Here is a 20,504-nt window from a genome sequence, read left to right on the forward strand (position 1 = left end):
CGGTTTGCCTTGGCATAGACAACAGTTTAGTGCATCATCAAAGAAAAAAACATCCTCATTTCTGAGATTTGGTGGCGCTGTACAACTTGAAAAGACACTTGAAATGGAGGCCCACATTTGCAAAGTAGATGAGAGGAATGCTGTTTTGGTTGCTCCAGTAATCTAGAATCATTATGCATGCAATCAAATACATAAACAATGCATGTTTTTCTTTTTTCATTTCATAACCGCTTCTAATGAGGACGATCATTACGATGCATGTAAAATATGGAAAATTCATCAAGGACTTCAAAAAGATTCCTTCTATTGTGAGCTGCTTCTGGAGTTTCGGTACAAGTTTACAAAGTAATAGTTTGCTCTCGCTCCCTCTCTGTCCTTCCTAGTCCCCCTTTTATCTAATTTTGGACCACTCTAAGAGCCAGCAGTAATGAATTGGCTAATCACAGTTATCTGGCCCATTCAAGTGCTTTGTAAAGCAAATCAATAAAGCCTGGCACTGAGCCAGCCATCCACTTTGACAGATGTTGCTTGCTAATCTATTTTTTTTTCTCGCTCTGTCCTAAAGATGTTTACTTTTTCCCTCTCTGTTCCTTCTCTCTCTCTGTATTTCAGCAAGGTCAGTTGAGACACTGAAGAAGAAAAAAACTCGTACTCCATGCCAGCTGGCAACTCAGAGGACAAAAGTCAAGCACTGAGTACTTAGAGTTCATTTGACAGAGAGAGAAATTTTCTCTTTGACTGGTACAACTGTTGGAAGTCATTGGTGTTCTGAGACTTATACCTCGGGCAAGAAAAAAATAACAAGGCCTACGCTGGTACTACGCTGTTTCCACAGTAACAGATCAATAACAGCGACACAACAACTGATAAGAATTTCTATGAATTTCAAATGTTCTCCCCGTGGTGCCTACATTGGCTGCAGACTAAACAGGAATATTGATAAGCTGTGAGACCCTTCCTCCCAACGCAGCTCCCTTGCATAATATTTTGGACACACAGTGTTTCTGTTGTGTTTTTATCGCACGTAAAGCATTTGATTGCCAGGATGTGTGGGCTAGAAATACCATATTCATAAGAACACAGGAGGCCAGTTCTTACTGAGAGAAACATTTGGAAATGTTCAGCCTTGTTTTCACTTGTTTAATCTTTCTGCATTCATCCCGGAAGACATGGATCTGGGTAGCGGTGGAGTCTGATGTGGCTTCCCGATCCTAATGACTACAGCTCCCAACATTGGTAAAAACCACACAACCCTCTGCCACTGACTTAGTATGAATCGCGAGCTCTGTGTGGGAGCCAAAGTGTAAAAGCAGATAGGTCTTTTCTTCCCTCTGAGGCCGCAAGTACTTTCAAAAGTGATAAAATGGTCATGGACAAGGTAAATAATATAAATAATACTGCAATCAGCTTACTGTGTAGGCCTATCAACAAGAAAATATGCTGAAGAAACTGGATTACAGCAAAGCTCCTTCTACAGGCAGTCTCTAGTGAAAAGGCGCTCTAATCAACAATGGGTTAATTAATCTCACTCATGAAGTTAAGTCCAATTATGGGACGCACTCAACAGGGTAATTTGTTTCCTAAAAAAAAATAGAAAGCATTGCCCATAACAAATCTAATAAATAAAATCAAGTGCTCTGCTCAGACAAAAAAAAAAAGTGATCTCTGTGATAAATTAATGAATACGCAGTGCACAGCATATTTATGGACATATGGGATTCAGTCTTCATGTCTTTTGGGACTTAACTACTTTGGCGTAGATGCATGCCACTGCATATCTTCCAGCTAAATTAAGCCTACATGTATAAAATCCATCTGTAATAAAATGTATGCACGGTGTGAGTATTTGTCTCTTGTTGTTAGATAATGAAAAATGCTTCCTTCGAGACACTGGCAGAGAAAAGAGCAAGCAATTAGAGGAAGTGAAAGGAGAGGGAGACACGCAGAAGGAGAGAAAGCAACAGAGAGCTGTTTGAATGTGATTAATGAGATCACTGCAGGGTAGGCTGTGTCATTGTAATAGTCTGAGCAGGGAAGAGGAGGAAAAATAGAATGGCAGAAAGACAGAGAGACGGACCGAGACAGAGAAAGGGAAAGTAAGAAAGAAAGAGAGAAATGAGAGGAGAGAAGAAAAGAGGAACTAAACGAGAGAGGACGCCGATCTGACCGACCAGGCTACATTTAACTCGCTGCTATGAAATAAAAGGGGGAATGAGACAGAACAAGAGACAGAAAGAGAGTGAATCGGGGAGGCCGAGAAGAAAACGCAGATATAAAGCTTGGATGAATGGAACGGCGGGGGCTCTCAGTCTTAGGTTGGCCTTTTAACAGTGAAGTGTTTAGAGAAGCCTGGACCAGGTCTGGCAGATAGAGAGGTTTGTAAGCTTAAGACAGTCATGAAAGGCACAGCCGCTGGCCACCTCTTTATCTGGCTCAGGGTTCAGAACCGAGCTGGAGGGGGTCAAGTAGAGGCTAGGTTCCAAAAGTTCCTAGCTCCATGAACAAGCTAGTCATTAGCTAGACCAGAGAGATGGTTACGGTAATTAAACACCTACATCCACATGCAAAGACCCAAAATCCCCCCATATATATGCATTCAGGTAAATACAAGCGCTGCCATTCTTTAAGATTTAAAATGCCACATAAGTGCAAAAAGCCCCCCTTTCTTTTGAAAATAACAGTAACTCTGAAAAATAGTTTCTACAGATACAACAGAGGCCTTAAATCTTCAGGGTCTGTTGTAGTTCCTTATAGATGCTGAGCAGCAGTTAGACCCCCTGCTGATCAGAGGGTATCTCCCACAAAGCAGGCCTTCACACAGCTCTTCACAATATTTATTGGACATCCTATCTTTCTCGAGAGGTTGGAAAGAAGCTTGACAGTCTCTCCATGAGCTACTATCCACAGATGTCCAAGGTCCAGATAGTGCCAAAATAAAATTCTTTTTTCAAATGGTGTCGGTTTGATTCAGGCTCTCTGTTGAAGTGCTACAAGTTGTGTTTGGAAGGAAAATGTTCGTTTAGTAGCAAAAGCAATTTCTGCAGGCTATGCCAAGCTCCCAGCTGTTGCCAGTGGGCAAGTGGAGGCTGTACTGATAGTTTAACATGATTAAAAAGACTGCCGGCAGTCAGGGAGGGAGAGTCCTGAAGGTGGCTGTAATAGATACAGATCGGCAGCTGCTATTTCGGCTGAAATGATCCTTGTGTCTTCATGCCACTTGTCATTGTGCCATTCGTCTTCCTGCTTCCTAACCAGGTGTATAGAATATGTTGTTTTTCATTTTAAACAAGACAGACAAAACAAAGACAATGCATTAACAATGGAATGCAATTATTTGTGCCGTGTGGGATTAATTACACCACACCATTCAATCTGAAACAAAGTGATGCAAGAGTTATTACAGAAAGCATTCAGTGAGAAACAATTTGTGGCATGATGATTGGAAACGAATTCTACCTGGTGGCAATTGTAACTGTTCTTTTCACTTGTAATTGTATTTCTTTTCATGTTAGCTCAAGGTTAATGCAAGTCATGCGGTGACAATGGAGATGTTTAATAAAGTCATTAAAATTATTAATTCTTTGTGGTTTTAGGTTGTTTATTGCAATCACATGAGAAAGCCCAAAGACAACTAAAAAAAAATCACACAAAAAAACAAAAACTGAAAGTTCTTTATAAAGTGAACAGAATTCATTTCCATATTATATTTTATGCATCAAGATATTGAGTGTGTGTGTGTGAGTATGTGTGTGTTTTGGAAGATGCAGGTGGCAGGACCTCTCAGTTTTGTTCTCAGAGTAATTTGTACCCCTGGGGGAACAGGATGGCCTTCCATTCAGTTGTTGCCATGGGCCTCAGCTGTTGCTAGGGGCATCCATCCTCAATGCTAGTTAGATCCTCTCTCCATCTCTCCCCATAGTTGTCTATTTGCATGTCTGTCTACCATTTTGTTCCACCATTTCTGACCTTTCACACCTGTTCTCCTGTCTCCATCATTTCTACCCCAAAATTCTCCTCCAATTACCAGGTAGACAACCCAGCTTGGCTACAGCAAACAGAACTCAAGGACCGGAGAACACAGCGAGAAGAAATGTGCTCAGCTGATCTCTTGCTTCCACATGAAAAACCAGGCCAGGCAAAGCCAGGCCACACCAAAGCAGGTGAGCAGCCTCTGGGCTGACAGACCAGACAGGCAAGACTCTCAGATCACATTCCCTCTGAGGGCGACCAATCCAAGGTCTAATTCTCTGAGGCTCATTACGGAGTGAACAGAGCATGGTGAGAGAGGGGTCGGAGGCGGGGTTGGACCACTTGTCCACCAGGGCCCTTTAGTAGCAGCTGTCTGCATTTACAAGCCTTTCAAGTCCGCAATGCTTTATGCCCTATGATCAGCTGCTAACCCTCAGTGACACCGCAGTGCTGTCTGCACAACACACACAACCCTGCTGATATTCAGACCAGTGTGGGAGCCATGTGAGGCAGCCATGCACCCGCTGCTATGTTAACCGGTTCTAGAGGATATTTGTCCAGTTAAACACCTGAACCACCCTTTTAAGTATTCCCTTTCAGCTACAAGGCACATCATCCAAACCAATTCCTGATTATTCACCAGGGCATGATGAAAAGAAAAGCAGCACATTGTGTGCTGGAACACTTTTTTTTTTAAATTTTCCATCTGTGGTTCACTGCTAATATGATCCAAAACTAATCAAAATACTGCAGGAAACACTAGCCTGAAATTACTGAAATAATTGGTGTTTTTATAGGACGGATATATTTTCATGGCAACCCTTCACAACTCAATTACATATTACAGCATTTAATAAATAAACCTATACAAACCTAATAGCTTTGTTGAATGTAGGAAGCAGGAGGGAATTCCATCTGGGAATGTATCCCTTTGGTCCCAGGTTCAAGAGCTCTTAACCCCTGCTGTTCTCGAGCGAGAACTGGAATGGAGGATGTGCATTCTCACTGTCTGTGAATTGACTCTGATTAACGGGGGAATCCTGAATCTGCCTCTGCTGAGCTTGCTTTAACCTCCCCATTCATCTACTGCTGCGGTGTCTTTCAACATCCGATTTTACATGTGCAGCCGTGCCCTCCATCTCCATCTATATCAAAGCCAATGCTCCCCACAGCTCCTCTCCTCCATAATGCCGTCGCTGATTCCCACCAATCCCAGTCCCCATGTGGGATATGTCTGTGCTCAAGAGCAAAGTGAACCACACACAGCCAATTCCAATTCAGATGATGCAATTCTTGAGTAATGTGTATCCAGAATAAACGGCATAGCAGATTGCCTATCTTTATAATTTGACCCACAGAGCCCTGTAGCAGTCTTTTGGTCTCTGGGTACATGAGCATGATAACTTGATGATGGAGCCTTATAATCTGCAGTCTGGTCAGTAGAAATGCAAATATATCTCTAGAATTTAAATAAGACTCACAAGCCAGATCTTCTAACATTAGCTTAAAGTGGGCTAAAGGTCTGGTTTTAGTTGTGTGCGTACCTGGTTTCATTGTAGCAAGAAAAAGTTCACGAAAGCCTGGAATATTGACAGTATAGCAGCTTTCTGCTGAGGTGAACATCTGCTGCCCTCCACCATCAATCACTACCTCCAAGGGTGCCACCCAGAAGTCCACAACCAATTTCCGAAAGCCTCATGACACTGAGGCTGAACATTTAACACTAACACACTCAAAACTGCTGTACGATAGTGCGATAATTCAGTGTATGTTAGGATTGAGAATACTCCCCCTTCACAAAATATAGATTTGTGCATTTGATCCGACCTCATGCAGAAAAATGTAATCACTTAATGCCCCGCACACAGCCTCAGAGAACACTATATCTGCACCACAGATGTAGTGTTGTTTCCTGCAGTCTATCACACTATATATGCATTCTCCTCACCTTAGTGTCTGCTTACTCCCCCACCCTCTTAACCCCTCTTCCTCAATCAATCCTCTACAAAAGCCTGCCACAGGCAGCGATATCCGCCAACACCATCCCTCATGCTTTGCCATGCTCCAGCAAAGCCCAGGAAACAGCAGCATATACAGGAGCCGGTCTGCAGGGAGAGCGAGAGGGAGGTGGAGGGAGGGAGGGAGGAGCGCGATTGAATGGGGAAGCGGTAAATGGAGGGATGGGGAGTGGGGGACTCTTTGGGAAGGGAGCCAATCCAATTACAAGCAGCGGTGCAGTCCTGGTTTCTTTGGCGGCACTAAATTCACATTTCAACGGTCTCTTCCTCCCTCCCCCAGTACCTTCTACCTTCTCCTTCTATCTCTTCTACTCTGTTTTCTTATTTTTTCTCATCATGGCTCACACTCACACCCTGCACACCACAACCCTCCCCTTCCACATCTGTCTGTCTCTCTTGGCTGCTTGAAACAGGTGAACGCGTAGAACTGTATCACCAGCAAAGCATCAAATCTTGTCACCCTAGCTGTGTCATGCTCAGATCTGCAGGAAGCTTGCAGCATCTTACTCCATCTACGTGTGTCACACAACTCTGTGGGAGCTTATCACGTCTCTGCAGAGGAGCTGCAGCGGGAGTCATCAGGTCGCCCTATGCTTCTGCCCTCCCTGTGACACCCGAGGGAGTGAATGGATACCTCTCTCAGTGTAAACAATAAATATTTCAGATATACTAAAACACATACACACACCTCAATGACACAGTCCATTTCCGAACACTGCTGGTATGCCACATTATTGATTATTCATTTGTGATTTAACCCTTTGAAACCCAAAACCTGCTGGTGGGAGACAAAAACAGGAAAAATAACTGCTTTTATCATTTCTGACTGTCCTTGATCTACTCATCAGTAATGCAAATTAAAATATATACATATATTAAAATGATTTTTCACAAGTATTGGGAACCCTTGTGGGCTGATAGAAAAATTCTGTACATGTTGGTTCTGTGTTTTTTGTGTGTGCAAAATAAATAACCAAAGAAATTCAATTTTTGCTTTTTTCTTTTTCATAATTTATAGCATTATCACTGTGTCATACTGCACAAATGACATGTTTGAGTTTTGGCTACTTCTACTAATTGCTGTACTGCTTCTATAAAGGTGCACAGAATTATATATATTTTTTTAAATTACCCCACAGTGAAGAAAAATGGGAACAGAACAATAAATGCCTGGAAACTGCTTGGGGTTTAGAGGGTTAAAAAGCAATATTTTCTTTTTCCACGCTGCTGCAGACTGCAACAGTGGATAGGCTAATTGTGGTCATTCTCTCTTTCATGCACATTAGGCGAACAGACAGAGCTTATTGAATCATGTGCTTCATGCAAACTACGGCTTCTCCTTGTCCAACAACGTACCTGCATGCAAATTTTTTGTGGTGTTCTTTCTGTCACGTGAGCTCAAACAAATTGGGTTCAAATAAAGTCTAGCAATCTCTTGCTTCAGCAAGCAATGCAACATTAATACGCCGATTCCAAATACAGAAACCACAAACCTCAATCAACAGTACAAATGCGGTGTCAGTTTGGAGAATCTCACTTAAAAACTGTCAATATTTGATTGCGGTACACCATCAATTTCCTTTCCTACACCTTCCAAATGCATACTTTCGATGCCTACTGTTAATGTCATCTAAGGCATTCAGAATATTCCCATAAGGTCAAAACTTCTTTCATTTTCTAATCTAGGCTTCCTCATAGTGAGAGGATGATGACTAATTATGATGACAATAAATCAAATAATCATCCATCCATCCATTATCTATACACCGCTTAATCCTCACTAGGGTCGCGGGGGGGCTGGAGCCTATCCCAGCTGACTCGGGCGAAGGCAGGGGACACCCTAGACAGGTCGCCAGTCTGTCGCAGGACTACATACAAAGACAAACAAGCACTCTCACATTCACACCTACGGGCAATTTAGAGTAATCAATTAACCTCAGCATATTTTTGGACTGTGGGAGGAAGCCGGAGTACCCGGAGAGAACCCACGCATGCACAGGGAGAACATGCAAACTCCATGCAGAAAGATCCCGGGAAAGCCGGGACGCGAACCAGGGATCTTCTTGCTGCAAGGCGAAAGTGCTAACCACTACGCCACTGTGCAGCCCAATCAAATAATCAGAATAGTCATTACTGGGAAATTGACTAAATTTAGTGAAAGTGGCATTACTGCTTTATTCTGCCTATCAAGGGATCACTCTCCATGGGTGAGTGCTCTACGAGTTTTTTTCTGTTCTGGCCACTGGACCGTGGTACCTTTTCTCTAGGTGCTCCTCTCATATCCTGGTTAAATCCTCCCCCGTGTTAGCGTTACTGTGGTTACAGCCATGGCCCTGTGAGGAGCCAGTCTGAGTACACAGCAGCACGGAAGGCTGTTTTGCATGGACTCTCAAACAGAGGGCAGAAGACAGGCAAGACTGGAATGGGGGAAGGCAAGCGGCAGCCACAGAGAGGAGTGTGGAAGGAAGCGAGGAGACAAAAACAATATGCAAGCAACGGCAACACAGTGGGGAAAACACTCTTTTCTGTCTCATCTAATTTACCCAAGTAGAAAAAGCCGCTGAATTATTAAACAGCTCAAACAGGGGATTACATCAAATAAATATTCTCTCCACTATAGCCTGATTGGTGAATTGATTTAATAATGAATAGATGGAGACATAAATAACTCAGGCCAACACTATTTGTGTCGCATTGCCAGACTTGAAATAACAAAGAACTTGCCAAAAGAGGTATCAAAATGGTTTAGCAACTCTCTTTCTGTTTATGTCTCTTTCTCGGAGCTTTGTGCAGCTGCTGTTAGTCGGGTAGGAGGGCTGCATGAGCCAGTTATGGCCCTGTGACACACTCTGGCTGTCACTCAAACAGTCAGCCCCCCGTGCGAGGTGGAGCCAGGTGAACACTGACACCTTTCAAACGCTTATCTAAATGCAGTCTAGAAAGAAACACAAACAACTGTTGAGAAAAAAAATGTCTCCACACAACCACACTTTATCGTCAAACAAACATGCTATTAACATTCTAGCATACGATCGTCTAAGTATGAGCCGTCTGGGGTGCCACAACAGTGCAACAGCTGTGCTAAGTTAATCAGCAAAACCCAGACATTTTTGATTGACACTCAGACTCCTCATCCCTGAACCCAGAGTACAGCACTGACTTTTCTCACTGTGTAATCCTGTCAGTGAACAGTCTCATCTAATACCTTGTTTCCTGTGGCTGGGGTGTGAAATCTATCATTATTAACTGGCCAGGAGCCCTTAACCCTCTGTGGCGTCTGTATTCTTTCGCCAAGACTCAGAGGTTTAGTGTATGGGCCAGCTCTCTCTTTTTGCTCTCAGTGAGCCACAGGCAGAAAGATGCCTATTAAAATTAATGGGTCAGTGCAGGTTATTCAACACTGTAACACTGGAGCTCACTTAACAAGTAACTGGTAATGACCACTACAGTGAGCTAACCACTGCCATCACCCCCTCCTGACACTCTGACAGCCAGCATTAAATATTAAAGAGATAAGTTTCCTTGTGACCATGATCCATGCGCACGGAAATGGGACCACTTCACAGGGCCTATACCCCACGGACCACTGGACAGCCTGAGTCCCAATGTATCACAGTAATGAAGTGAGCAGAAATCTCCTACAAGGAGCCTCTAACTGCTGGATGAGAAGAGGATGGAGGGTGGTACTCACCTTCTTCAGACGTCCACTTTTTGTGCCCACAAAGGCTACACAGTAGCCATTGTAGACGTAGGAGGTCACAGAGGTCATGCGATCTCGGGTCTCAGTGTAAAGAGTGTGGCCGGTCACCAGCTGAGAACCGCCAAGTGGCTGGTTGATGTCCAGACCACAGAAAGAGTCGTCAATGGGCACCGGCTACAGAGAGAAGAAAAACAACGTTATAGAATTAAATAAAAGAATGACAAAATAGACACTGAAATGGAGAAAAGACAAAGGGTGATCATGACTCTGAGACAAATGTGTAACATCAAACACAGATACCCATGAAGCATACTTTAGGAACTGGGAGTGACAAAAATATATGACAGAGCGACAGACTTAGAGAATAAGGCTTTAGTAGAGAGGAGCGGCAGAGATGCAGAGCATTATAAAAGAAGACAGTTCAGTAAGGAGCAAAAGATGAAGGTGACAGAGTGAGACACAAGGAGAGAGTGATGGCCAAAGTTGTGGATATAGTGGCAGTGCCAAAGGGTGTCAGAGATGGAAATGAGGGGGTAAGAGAGGTGAGCCTCAAAGAGAGAGGAAGGACAGAACGAGGTGGAGGTGCACGAGTGAGTCTCCCAGCCAGGCAAACGTTTGTCTTTCTGTTACGCTTGACAGATATGTATCAGCTACACCTGACTGAGCTCCACCTTGCTCTCACTGTGGTTCATTACCCTGGCCTATCATCACACCTCTGCAAGAAGACACACACTGCATGATAACTATGTGCACTGGCAACAACACTGCGTGATTACCATGCAACATTGAAATATGGCTGCAACTGAAGAGGCTGCAATGAACTGTGTTTACCCATTCATTAGGAAATAATCACTACCATAAAGTCTCATTAAATTTAACTTCAGTTCTTGAGGTAATTTGATTGCATGATTACATATCTCATGACAACTACTAGAAATGGAGACTGTCCAGTAGCGCTTTCCAGGATAAGTATAAGATACAGAGGAAGACAACAGAGGAAAATAGGACGAGGTGTAAGAGAAGCAAGACAGGGATCTTTCTGGTGTTGAATCAGGTCAGCTGACACTGTCAGTGGCCTCAATGTGCCATGTGGAGTAAAGTGAGATGACCAGACTGCATCCCATGTATACATCCCTTATAGTCCCCTGCTCACAAACTTTGTCTTATTCACCCTATGAATACACATCCCTTTTATCTGACCCCAACTCATTAGTTTTCTTTCTGTCACTTTATCTACCTCTCATCTGTCTCCTCTCTTTGTCCCTGTCAGAATGGAACAAGCAGGCTATGCTGAGTGACACTTCCGACTCTGGGAGGCAGCTCAGTCTCACTACACATCGTGGCTATTAAAACCTTTCTACGCAGACCTTCATGAGCAGAGCAAAAGCAATAATGCTGACGGGGAATAATCGCCTCCGCTTGTATAGTCACGCCCCCCACTTTATGGCATTTCCTTTTATTTCCTTTACTCAAAATAGCACAGAGTGCTATGGGGGACTGTACTGCAGTATTTAAACTAGAAAAAAAATCTGGTGCAATTGCATTATTTTTTTCTCTCCTATGATTATAAAATCAAATGCAGTGTATGTAGCTGTTTAGAGCTTGTTTTCAACATACGCTAATCAGACACATAATGAATCAGATGGGAAAGCTAGCAGCTATCGTGAGGAACAGTCATGAGCTCCAGGCTTTGGCTTATCAATAGCTACATGCTCAGAATCATGCAGCTATTCCACATATGGTCTGTTGGGCTTCGCAACATTTGGTTCTGATTATATCTAGATTGTTCAGATGATGTACGCTTAGCAGACTTGGCAGACAACTGAAAATCCCTCAGGGCTCCATGTGGTTGAGCTTTACTGTTCACCTTCTTGCCGATTTTGTTTGCTTTTTTCCCTCTGCCTTATTGTGAATTTCACAAGCAGTGAAGAAATGGGGAGTTAAACTACATTAGCTCTCTTCTACTGAACTGAGCTGTGGTGAGACTAAATATAGACTGTAACCTTGCGTGATTAATCCTTATTGAACAACTCACAATACGGTGTTATATTAAATCTACACCAAGATAAGTGTTGCTCCGTTTCACTACAAGGACTTTCTTACATTGATAGATTGTTCCATTTGCTGTGGAATTTGAATGAAGGGTGAACTAGATGTCATCGGATATCTGCTCTCAGAGTTTCTCCTCTAGGGTATATCAGTGCTATCAATACTAGCTCCCCTTTGCTCTCATGACTGGTTAATTAGTTGGTATGGCATGAGCAAAAGGCAAGACAGGAAGATAGTGTTAGTCAGAGAAGAGCCAGACACACAGACAGGCTGATACAGAGAGAATCCCATCATGGCTCTCCTCCATCGGATTGACTACAGAGACGGTGTGAATCTCCAGATGGCAGAAGGCTGGATGGCTGGGTGATAAATCTTTGATTGGCTGCTGTGTCTGAATCCCCTGGCTCAGCCTCACTTCCATTCCCAGCCTCAGCCTCAGCCTTGGCCTGCATGTAAGCGTACACACAGCAAAATGTCTGCAAGAATGAGACCTAGGGGTATAATTAAGGTTCTCTGCTTTGAGCTCACCGGCTACCTGCTGTTAGCAACAGACCAGAGGAAAGGCACTGGGGCTGCATGTGTAATTTACTCAGAAACCAAGCGGGGCGCAGTTAACAGTTAACAAAAAATAAAGTCTCTAGAGTTGGTCCAACCTTGAGTCACCTCATATTTTGACGGAGCTCAAACATGAACTCTCTAAAAATACCATGCAGAGAGGAACATACAGACGGGTGATAAATTAAAGGAAAAAGCAACAAAGCGTCTTAGTAAGGTGTTAGGCGACTAATAGAACAACTTCAATATGCCTTGACACTGATTCTGCAAGTCTCTGGAACTGGAAAAGAGTTGAACACTCCAAAAGATATTCCCTCATTTGGTGTTTTGATGACGGTGGTGGAAAACATTATCTAACACATCAGTCTAAAATCTACAATAGGTGTCGAGATCTGAGGTGGAGATCTGAGGGAGGCACTATGAAGTAATTCCACAAAGCCTAAAACCCCAATCAGCGATGAAAGGCATCACCATGCTGGTTATCAACTTTCTCTGTTAACCAAGGATTTCTTCTTCAAACTTGGGTTGTTTAAAGCATCATGTGACTCTTCTTCTGCACAAAATGGATCGATAATGTATAACCTACTTTAATATAGAAGAACAGCTTGTTTTAAGAGAGAGCTATGAAGAATTTTTTTAAAAAGCAATTAAATATTAATTACAAAAAACATGATTGTAAATGAAACAAAAAATGAATGCTGGTAAAAAAAACAAAACAAAACTGTTAATCGTGTAAATTAATATCTTTGTTTTAGCACTCAGTCACTCTCAATGGAGACACTTATTTCTAACATGACAACTGCACATTCAAACGCTTAATCTTTAAACTTCATTCGTTTAAACATGATATTAAAGAAGTGCATTTTGGTCTGAGCGTGTCCCACGGTGAAGGAGACATGGAAATCACTTTATTTTTTGGCCAACTCAAAGTGAAATTCATGTTATTGATTGAATATTCTCTAATCTGTGTTCTCTTAGCTGCAATACCAGCAGTGTAAGGCCAACTTGGAAGCAAATCAAGGCTAAGCATTTTTTTTGCATGACCATTAAAGTACAGTAGGTTCCCTAGCAGTGGAACACATACAATGTGCAATAGTGTAACAGCAGGAGTTCAATCGCAGGAATTACTAATGTACAACTCAACAGGTTTGCAGGTATAAGATTTTCCCCCAGCTTAGAATCTGTTTCACTCAGTGGGAATCATCAGGAGAAAAACTGGTAAAAGGGGGGCGCTTCTTAGAGCACATTTAAATCAGAAACTCTGAACCTATTTGGAGCAGTTTCGTTGTGTAGCATCAGTTACCATGGTAATCTAGTAATTTTAAAGGCCATAGCATTTGATCCACATCATTCATATTCATTAAACCATTCGTTGACCTCTTTATGCCATATGGATGGACGCCTTGTCATCCTGTAAGACACCACTCCTATCAGTACAGAAATGTTTCATCATCAGATAAAGGTTATCTCTCAGAACATCTTTGTATTGATTTGCAGTGATCATTCCCTTTAAGGGGACAAGTGGACCCAAACCATGGCAGCAAAGTGCCATCTTCAGCATAGCAGCCACTAGATCCCCTCGCTGTAGGGGTCAAATATTTAGGTCTGTACTGTTCTCTTAGTGTACACCACGCAGGCACTTTTCTTCCCATCTCTGTAGACCAGAAACTGTGTTTTTTGCATCACTGAGCTCTCAAATGTGCATTCATGTTTTGTAATGAGAGGTTTATACATTGCAACCCTACTATAATATCCCTCCATGTAATTTTTAATGGACTGTTCTTGCTGACAAAGTCTGACAAAGAGACATTCTGCTGTTCCTCCTTACATATCGCACAAATGTACGAGCAGCACAGTCATCAAATGTGCATTGTTGACCACAATTTCTGGCGATATTTATTGATATCTTTTCCAGATCTAACCCCAGACGTCTGTTACTAGTGAAACACTAGTCTGTGACTGAAGTTCCTGCCATTTGTGTTACAAACCCACCTTTTAAAGTCACCTAAATCTTTTCCTCTTGCCTTCTTGATATAAAATCGCAATCAGCGGGGCCTGCTCAGCATTTTTATCCATGCAACAGAGCATGATTGGATGTTAAATGCTTAATTATACCATGCAATGCACCTGAGTAGAAGCATCAGCATTTGTTGTTTTTCTCCACTGATTTATTCAGTTTTTTTCTTAATTTGTTATTATCATCTGTATTTATGTAGGATTGACAACATGTGAAACATGTGACCTCAAAAGCAACCACACTCCTTGAGTTGGGAAATTACCATCAAGCAGACAATGTTCACATAGCTGGCATATCTGGATGCTAAATGTAATTTGTACAAATTTCAAGAGTTATTCATCCATTGACATGTATCTGCACATTTCAGGTTATAGTATGGATTTATTGGCTGCTCACTGAGCATGGGTACATGGTCTTAAAAGCTGTATTTACACCTTATCTGTGTGGCTAAACAGCTTGTGTGTCCTTGGTGTATAAATGTGAACGAAGAGCAGAATGTTGTTGGCTCTGCATACCTAAAGAATGGAATGGGAGGTGCAGTTTTGCAGGTAACAGCTGGCAACCTTCAGTGCACACTGAGATGATAGGGGATTTTTCTAGGAAACTGGAAAAAAGGCTCCTAATTTGAGTTCTCACAGTGAAAAAGGCTCCCAATCTCAGCATTGTCATCACTATATACCATCCTTTCACCTTCCCCTGCCTGCTCTGCTTCTTACATCTTTCTCCGCCTTCTCAGTGGCGCTAATGAAACCCAATAGCTAGTTCCAGATAATGTCTCCCTCCTCCTGACAATCACCTCTGACATTGTGCTAATGGGGAATTTACTGATTTTAATAAGAGTGGTCAATTGAGCTCCCTGAGGGGATTAGCAACAAAAGAAGCTAATCAGTGGTTCTCATCATAGTGCGGGATGGGGACATCATTATACGCTACACATATGTAAGCCCTTCCTATGTACATGCAGATATACAGCACACACACATGCACAGTAACTCACTAGTCATACACTTAGCTAGTCATTAATTCTTAATATTCTTAAATTCCTATTAGCAATTACAGAATGAAAGCACAGAGGACTGTAGCCTCTTGGGAACGTAGGAAAATCAAGAAACTTAATTCTACTTGACAACATGTAACAGATACATGGCCTTGTATTATAGGATAATTGGGGATTTTAGAAGAAAAAGACTGGTGTGTGATCTACACCAACATCAGAAGCGCAGTAACTTCAGCAACCCCCACCACCCACACACACACACACACACACACACACACACACACACACACACACACACACACACACACACACACACACACACACACACACACACACACACACACACACACACACACACACACACACACACACACACAATTTTTTACTCTAGAAGGGGAGCATGTTTATTTGTATTGTGCTTGAGGAGAATGTTATCACTTTGATGGTTGCCAAGGAAAAAAATAACTCTAATTTATGAATATCTCTCATTGAAATATACTTGAAAGTGGATGTTCTCTCATATCAGAGCTACAAAACAATTTGACATAATTACTTGTAGTGTGAGACTCATTTGATTACAGAGAGTGTGCTATGCTAGGCAGTGAATAGCATTTCCGGATGACTGCTGTATTTATTTTCAGTATGCACTCAAAACTTGCTGTGGTTTCTTGGCTCATTGAGAAGCGTTGGTCACTCCCTTACTGTGTCCTATCATGTTTAAGGAAAAGAAACGAGATGCTGATGTTGTCGGACCACTAAAGAATTCTGACTTCACTGATATGTAGATTAATAGTTCTCTTATCTCTTTGTTGGTTGTGAGCTAATTAAACTAAGAGAGAAAAGAAACAAAATAGTAGAGCGTGATCCTGCTTCATCTTTAAGTAACTACAGATGTGAAAGAAAGAACTGTGTAAATAATAATTTACCAATTCCCCCCTTTTTTACATTTCCCAGTGACAGCGGTTCTGGACTGTTGATGATTAATGTGTCTTCAGTAACAGCACTGTAGCCACATCATAATTATTTCCACACTGTAGATGAGTGGTAAGTGCATACAGAATGTACAGCACAGTATGAATATGTTGTTAATAAGCATTTACTGAGCAACTACTCACCGCTTTGGTGCATTGCACATCCTTCCCAAGGAGCCAGTTGAGTTCCAGGTTTCCCTCTCCCTGGTAGCAGGACTGCAGGCGCTCCTTAATTCGTGCATTGATGTCACGAATGGTGAAGACGCAGAGCGCTGAGTCATCTGGCGGGCGATGGAACTGCTTCTGGCCCTTAGAGAAGATGGTAAAGAGCACGTCGTCCTGGGCACTGATGTTGAGCGAGGCAGCGAGAACGCGACCCGGCTTGCCAAGGTAGGCAGCCTGCAGTAACCGGTACTCAACGCCATTCTTCACACAGCCGACGGGCAGAGAGACATAGGAATGAAACTTGCGGTCATCTTTACAGAGGCGGACGATGCGGGAAGTGTAGAAGAGATCACTGCTGGATCCGCTGGATGACATGCTGTTCTCAGGCGTCTCAGGTTGAACAGTCAGGAAGTAAACAAAGCTGCCACTGGCAAAGCCGTAAACATAGTAGATGTCAAAGTGGGAGACCAGTGCCAGTGTGTCTGATGGTATCTTGATGAGGGAGGACACAAAATCAGTATGTAATTCATAGTCGAGCATAGCAGAAGATTCAGGGTCACGGGGCAGCTTTCGACTGGAGATAGTGGGAAAGTAGTCCTGTTTGCCATCTACTGCTGTGCCAATGAACAGGGTCCCATCCTGGCCCTGCGAAGGCACAATGACCCCATACATGGTCCCAGTCTGGTTGACACTGGAGAGGTAGTGCTCTTTCTTATGGGAGGGCTCCACTAAGATAAACAGGTCGTCCAATCTGAGGAGCTTACAGACACCCTGGTAGAGGCTGCCACAGGCCAGCAACCGATTTTGGGAATAATCAATAAGCAGAAGCTTGTTGACATTGTTGGTGGAGACCAGAGGCTCAGAACAAGGCTGGACAATCAGAGGGGGGTAGCAGGCCTTGTTGTCGTCCTCTGGGCCTGTGTCATGGGAAACAAGGAGGGTCAGGTTGCCTGAGAGCTTGTACACACGGTTGACCGCTCCGATATACAATGCGCCTGTGGTTTGGTGAACTGTCAGGTGGTTGAACACCCATTCCCGACGCTCAGGGTGGAAACTAGTGAAAGTCTGCCCGTTGCACAAGGCAGGAATTGCTAAGAGCCAGAAGTGTAGAGTAACTATTGCTCCTAATTTAGCGTTAGGTGATAAAGTTCTGCGTGTTGCCTGCCGGCCCTCCATGTTTAAGGGGCCTGCGAGGAAGCTGCTGAGGGAGCAGAGAGAATGGATGACAGGAAGAAGGGAGGAGACCTTGGCCTTTTTGTTGTTGAAGGCTTGCTTGCAGGTCAAAGGTTCACAAGGGTTTTCACATGTTTCTGGAAAAAGAGAAAAAGAGATCAAAGATGTTAGACATCCCAGTATGACTCACGTATCACACAATGGAAAGACACATTACTAAATGGAAAAGGCTGTTGCTAAGCAAAAAGGTGTAAAAGGGTCAACTTGAGTGAGGTGAGGAACTGTGGAGAAGGGGAGTGGAGATTTAAAGAGACAATGGGCGGAAACCATTATGGTGCACATTCCAAAGGAGTTACTGGACAGGGCAAGACAATGCAGGAAAGAGAGGCAGGTTACAGCAACGGAAATTAGCCTGACCTGACTCATACTGACACTGCTGCTGTCACACACTGAGCAAGCGGTTTCTAAGAACAGAACAACAGCCGATGCAGACATTGCCCACAGAAAACCTTGGACACTTGCCAGTGACTCATTGCATCTTAAGTCAATTTAAATAGGGCTTAAAACTTCTAACACTGTTCTATATCAGATGTATATACATATAAAATCCATCTTTTGAGGATTTTTATTTTATTTGTATATAATGTGCCTTTTTTCTATCTTTAATCTATAGCTGGGAGTCACCAATCAAAATTTCGCTGTGTGGAAACACAATGACAATAAAGATTCTTGATTCTAGCTACGTTTTATTAGCATATAGCATGCAGTTAAATAAGGGATTTCATTATTTTTTTTATACATTCACCTATAAAACAAGGTTGTAATAAATTCAATGAATTTACTGACAATAATATTAGTGGCCATACCATAACCATAAATGTGACTTTTGATTAAAAATCCAACAATAAATGTCAGACCAGAGGCATTAGTACAGAGCTGAACTGTGTGTGCTCTCCTATCCTTAATAACATCAGCCACCTCATTTAATTTCTACAGTTACCCCATTCCTCACATTTTTACACTGACTACGGCCCATCAGCTGACACCCCTATCAATTGTCCCCTTTCCATATATATCAGTAAAAACATATATCAGGCAAAGTCGGCAATTTATGCAACCATGCCACAGAGATATCTCTCTATGTGCTATAAACCAAAAGATGGAGCTCTATGCAGTCTGTCCCCAGGAGTCAATTATCTCCTCCAATGTAAAAGAAGGCCTGGATCTTATTACTGGAACAAACTGAGAACAAATTGGAAGCCACTTCAACACACCCCTCCCCTGGCTCCCCTGCTCTTTAAGGGGGCCCATTTTACAGAATGACAATCTATTAATTATTTTTTTTCTAAACATTGCAGTTGTTTTTGGGTTTTTTTTTTTTTGGTTTTTATTTTTGTTCTTTTTTATTCCGGTTATCTCCTGCCAGCATGATCATATCATAAAAGGATTAATCACTGGCGGCACAACAATCATCTTTAAATGAATCAGCCGCCGTATTAGATCTTTACAGAACTGCCTCATAAAAACACCAGTTAACAGAATATACAGTATGTGTGTGTTTGTGTGTATGTGTGTGTGAGAGTATGTGTGTGTGTGTGTGCCTCATTCCCTCAGTATTATCAGTGTACTCAATCAGAACCAAGCAGTGTGAGGGGCTAACAAGTGGAGAGAATGGCAGTGCATCCCAAAATCAAGTATGATTAGGCGTAGCGATCCAACAAGGGTAATTACTGTGGAGCTGGAGGAGGTAAGCTGGGGAGCGACATGGGGACGCCAGGGGCTTGAACGTGTCAGAGACGGCCCTACATCGTTTGTCACGCTCCAGATTTGCATTTCCAGCAGTGAGGGCACAGAGAATCAAGGGTGAAAGATGTGGCTGGAATAATCAGCGACTGCGCCTTGAATTAACAAGCACTTGCGACTGAAGATAGGAAACGACAGTTATACGGTGAGATACTGAACATCCACTATTGTTACTACGACGGCACCTGCGTTGAAGGCAGGTTTGATTTGCTGGGCTAATTTGGGTTTCCCCCTGAACCGTGTCAGCTCTCTCAGAGACTTCTCTTCAAATCTGGTAAGGGCCATCTCGGGGTCCCACCCTTCACCCTCTGATCAATGAATATGCTACACAGCTCGGTCCTCCACATACACCCTTAGGAGATGTATTGATCCATGTGTCCATAAACACAGGTCCTAAGGCCCAGTCAAGCTGTTCATGGTGCGTGTATAGGCGGAGGTGTGGGAGGTGCTCTGTCCCAGAAGATGGTCATAAAAGTGCCACAGCCTCTAAAAAAGCAGCGGAGGGCCGGACTCCTCCCTCACTTTCAGCTGCCTGTGTGCTGCCATGCTCCTTTGTTTGAGTTTGTACATGCTAGATGTGCAAAGTGGAGCCCTTTGGTGGCATAATCAGCCTCTTGCTGAGCTAGCTTTTTGCTCAAGCCCCACAGCCTTTTGCCCTTTAGAGCTTTTGCTACACCCCCGCCCCTTAATCGTATATGTGTACACATTTACTCCCATCCATCTTTTCTTCCTCTCCTTTTTTTATTTTCTTGCCTCTTCCCCAGTCATTGGGACAAATATATGCATCAGTCTCTCATGTTGTGGCAACAGCTGCAGAGGCAGAGAAAGAAAGAGTGACTGAATGGTGTAAAAACAAGGCACCAAAAAGGGTATCCATTCATATTGCTTTCGGTAACACGGGGAATGAAGTCTTTGTTTAAGCTGATTGCATGACCAACTCTTTGTTGCACTTGACATACACTTCTCAGTATTATCCAGCTGAGGAGTAGACTTGAAAAGAATAAGAACAACACCAGATCAGCCCTTCTGTTCTTTAGTTCAAAGCCATGTCTGTCTTTTGTTTATGAGGAGTCAGAATTACAGACAC

General features: G+C 42.9%; 1 protein-coding gene across 3 annotated transcripts in view; it reads right to left on the reverse strand.

Annotated features, from left to right (window-relative positions):
- plxna2 (plexin A2) overlaps nt 1-20,504 on the reverse strand; it is a 173,157-nt gene that overhangs the window by 130,029 nt on the left and 22,624 nt on the right. For all 3 annotated transcript variants that reach the window (XM_035958021.2, XM_023293175.3, XM_035958066.2), the window contains exons 2-3: nt 16,421-17,751; nt 9,679-9,861 (exon numbers count right to left, since the gene is read on the reverse strand). In XM_035958021.2, the coding sequence (XP_035813914.1) occupies nt 9,679-9,861; nt 16,421-17,751 (1,514 nt within the window). The remainder of the gene's footprint in view (nt 1-9,678; nt 9,862-16,420; nt 17,752-20,504) is intronic.

The sequence above is a fragment of the Amphiprion ocellaris genome, chromosome 8 (genome assembly GCF_022539595.1).
Source record: "Amphiprion ocellaris isolate individual 3 ecotype Okinawa chromosome 8, ASM2253959v1, whole genome shotgun sequence".
Classification (NCBI taxonomy): Eukaryota; Metazoa; Chordata; class Actinopteri; family Pomacentridae; genus Amphiprion; species Amphiprion ocellaris.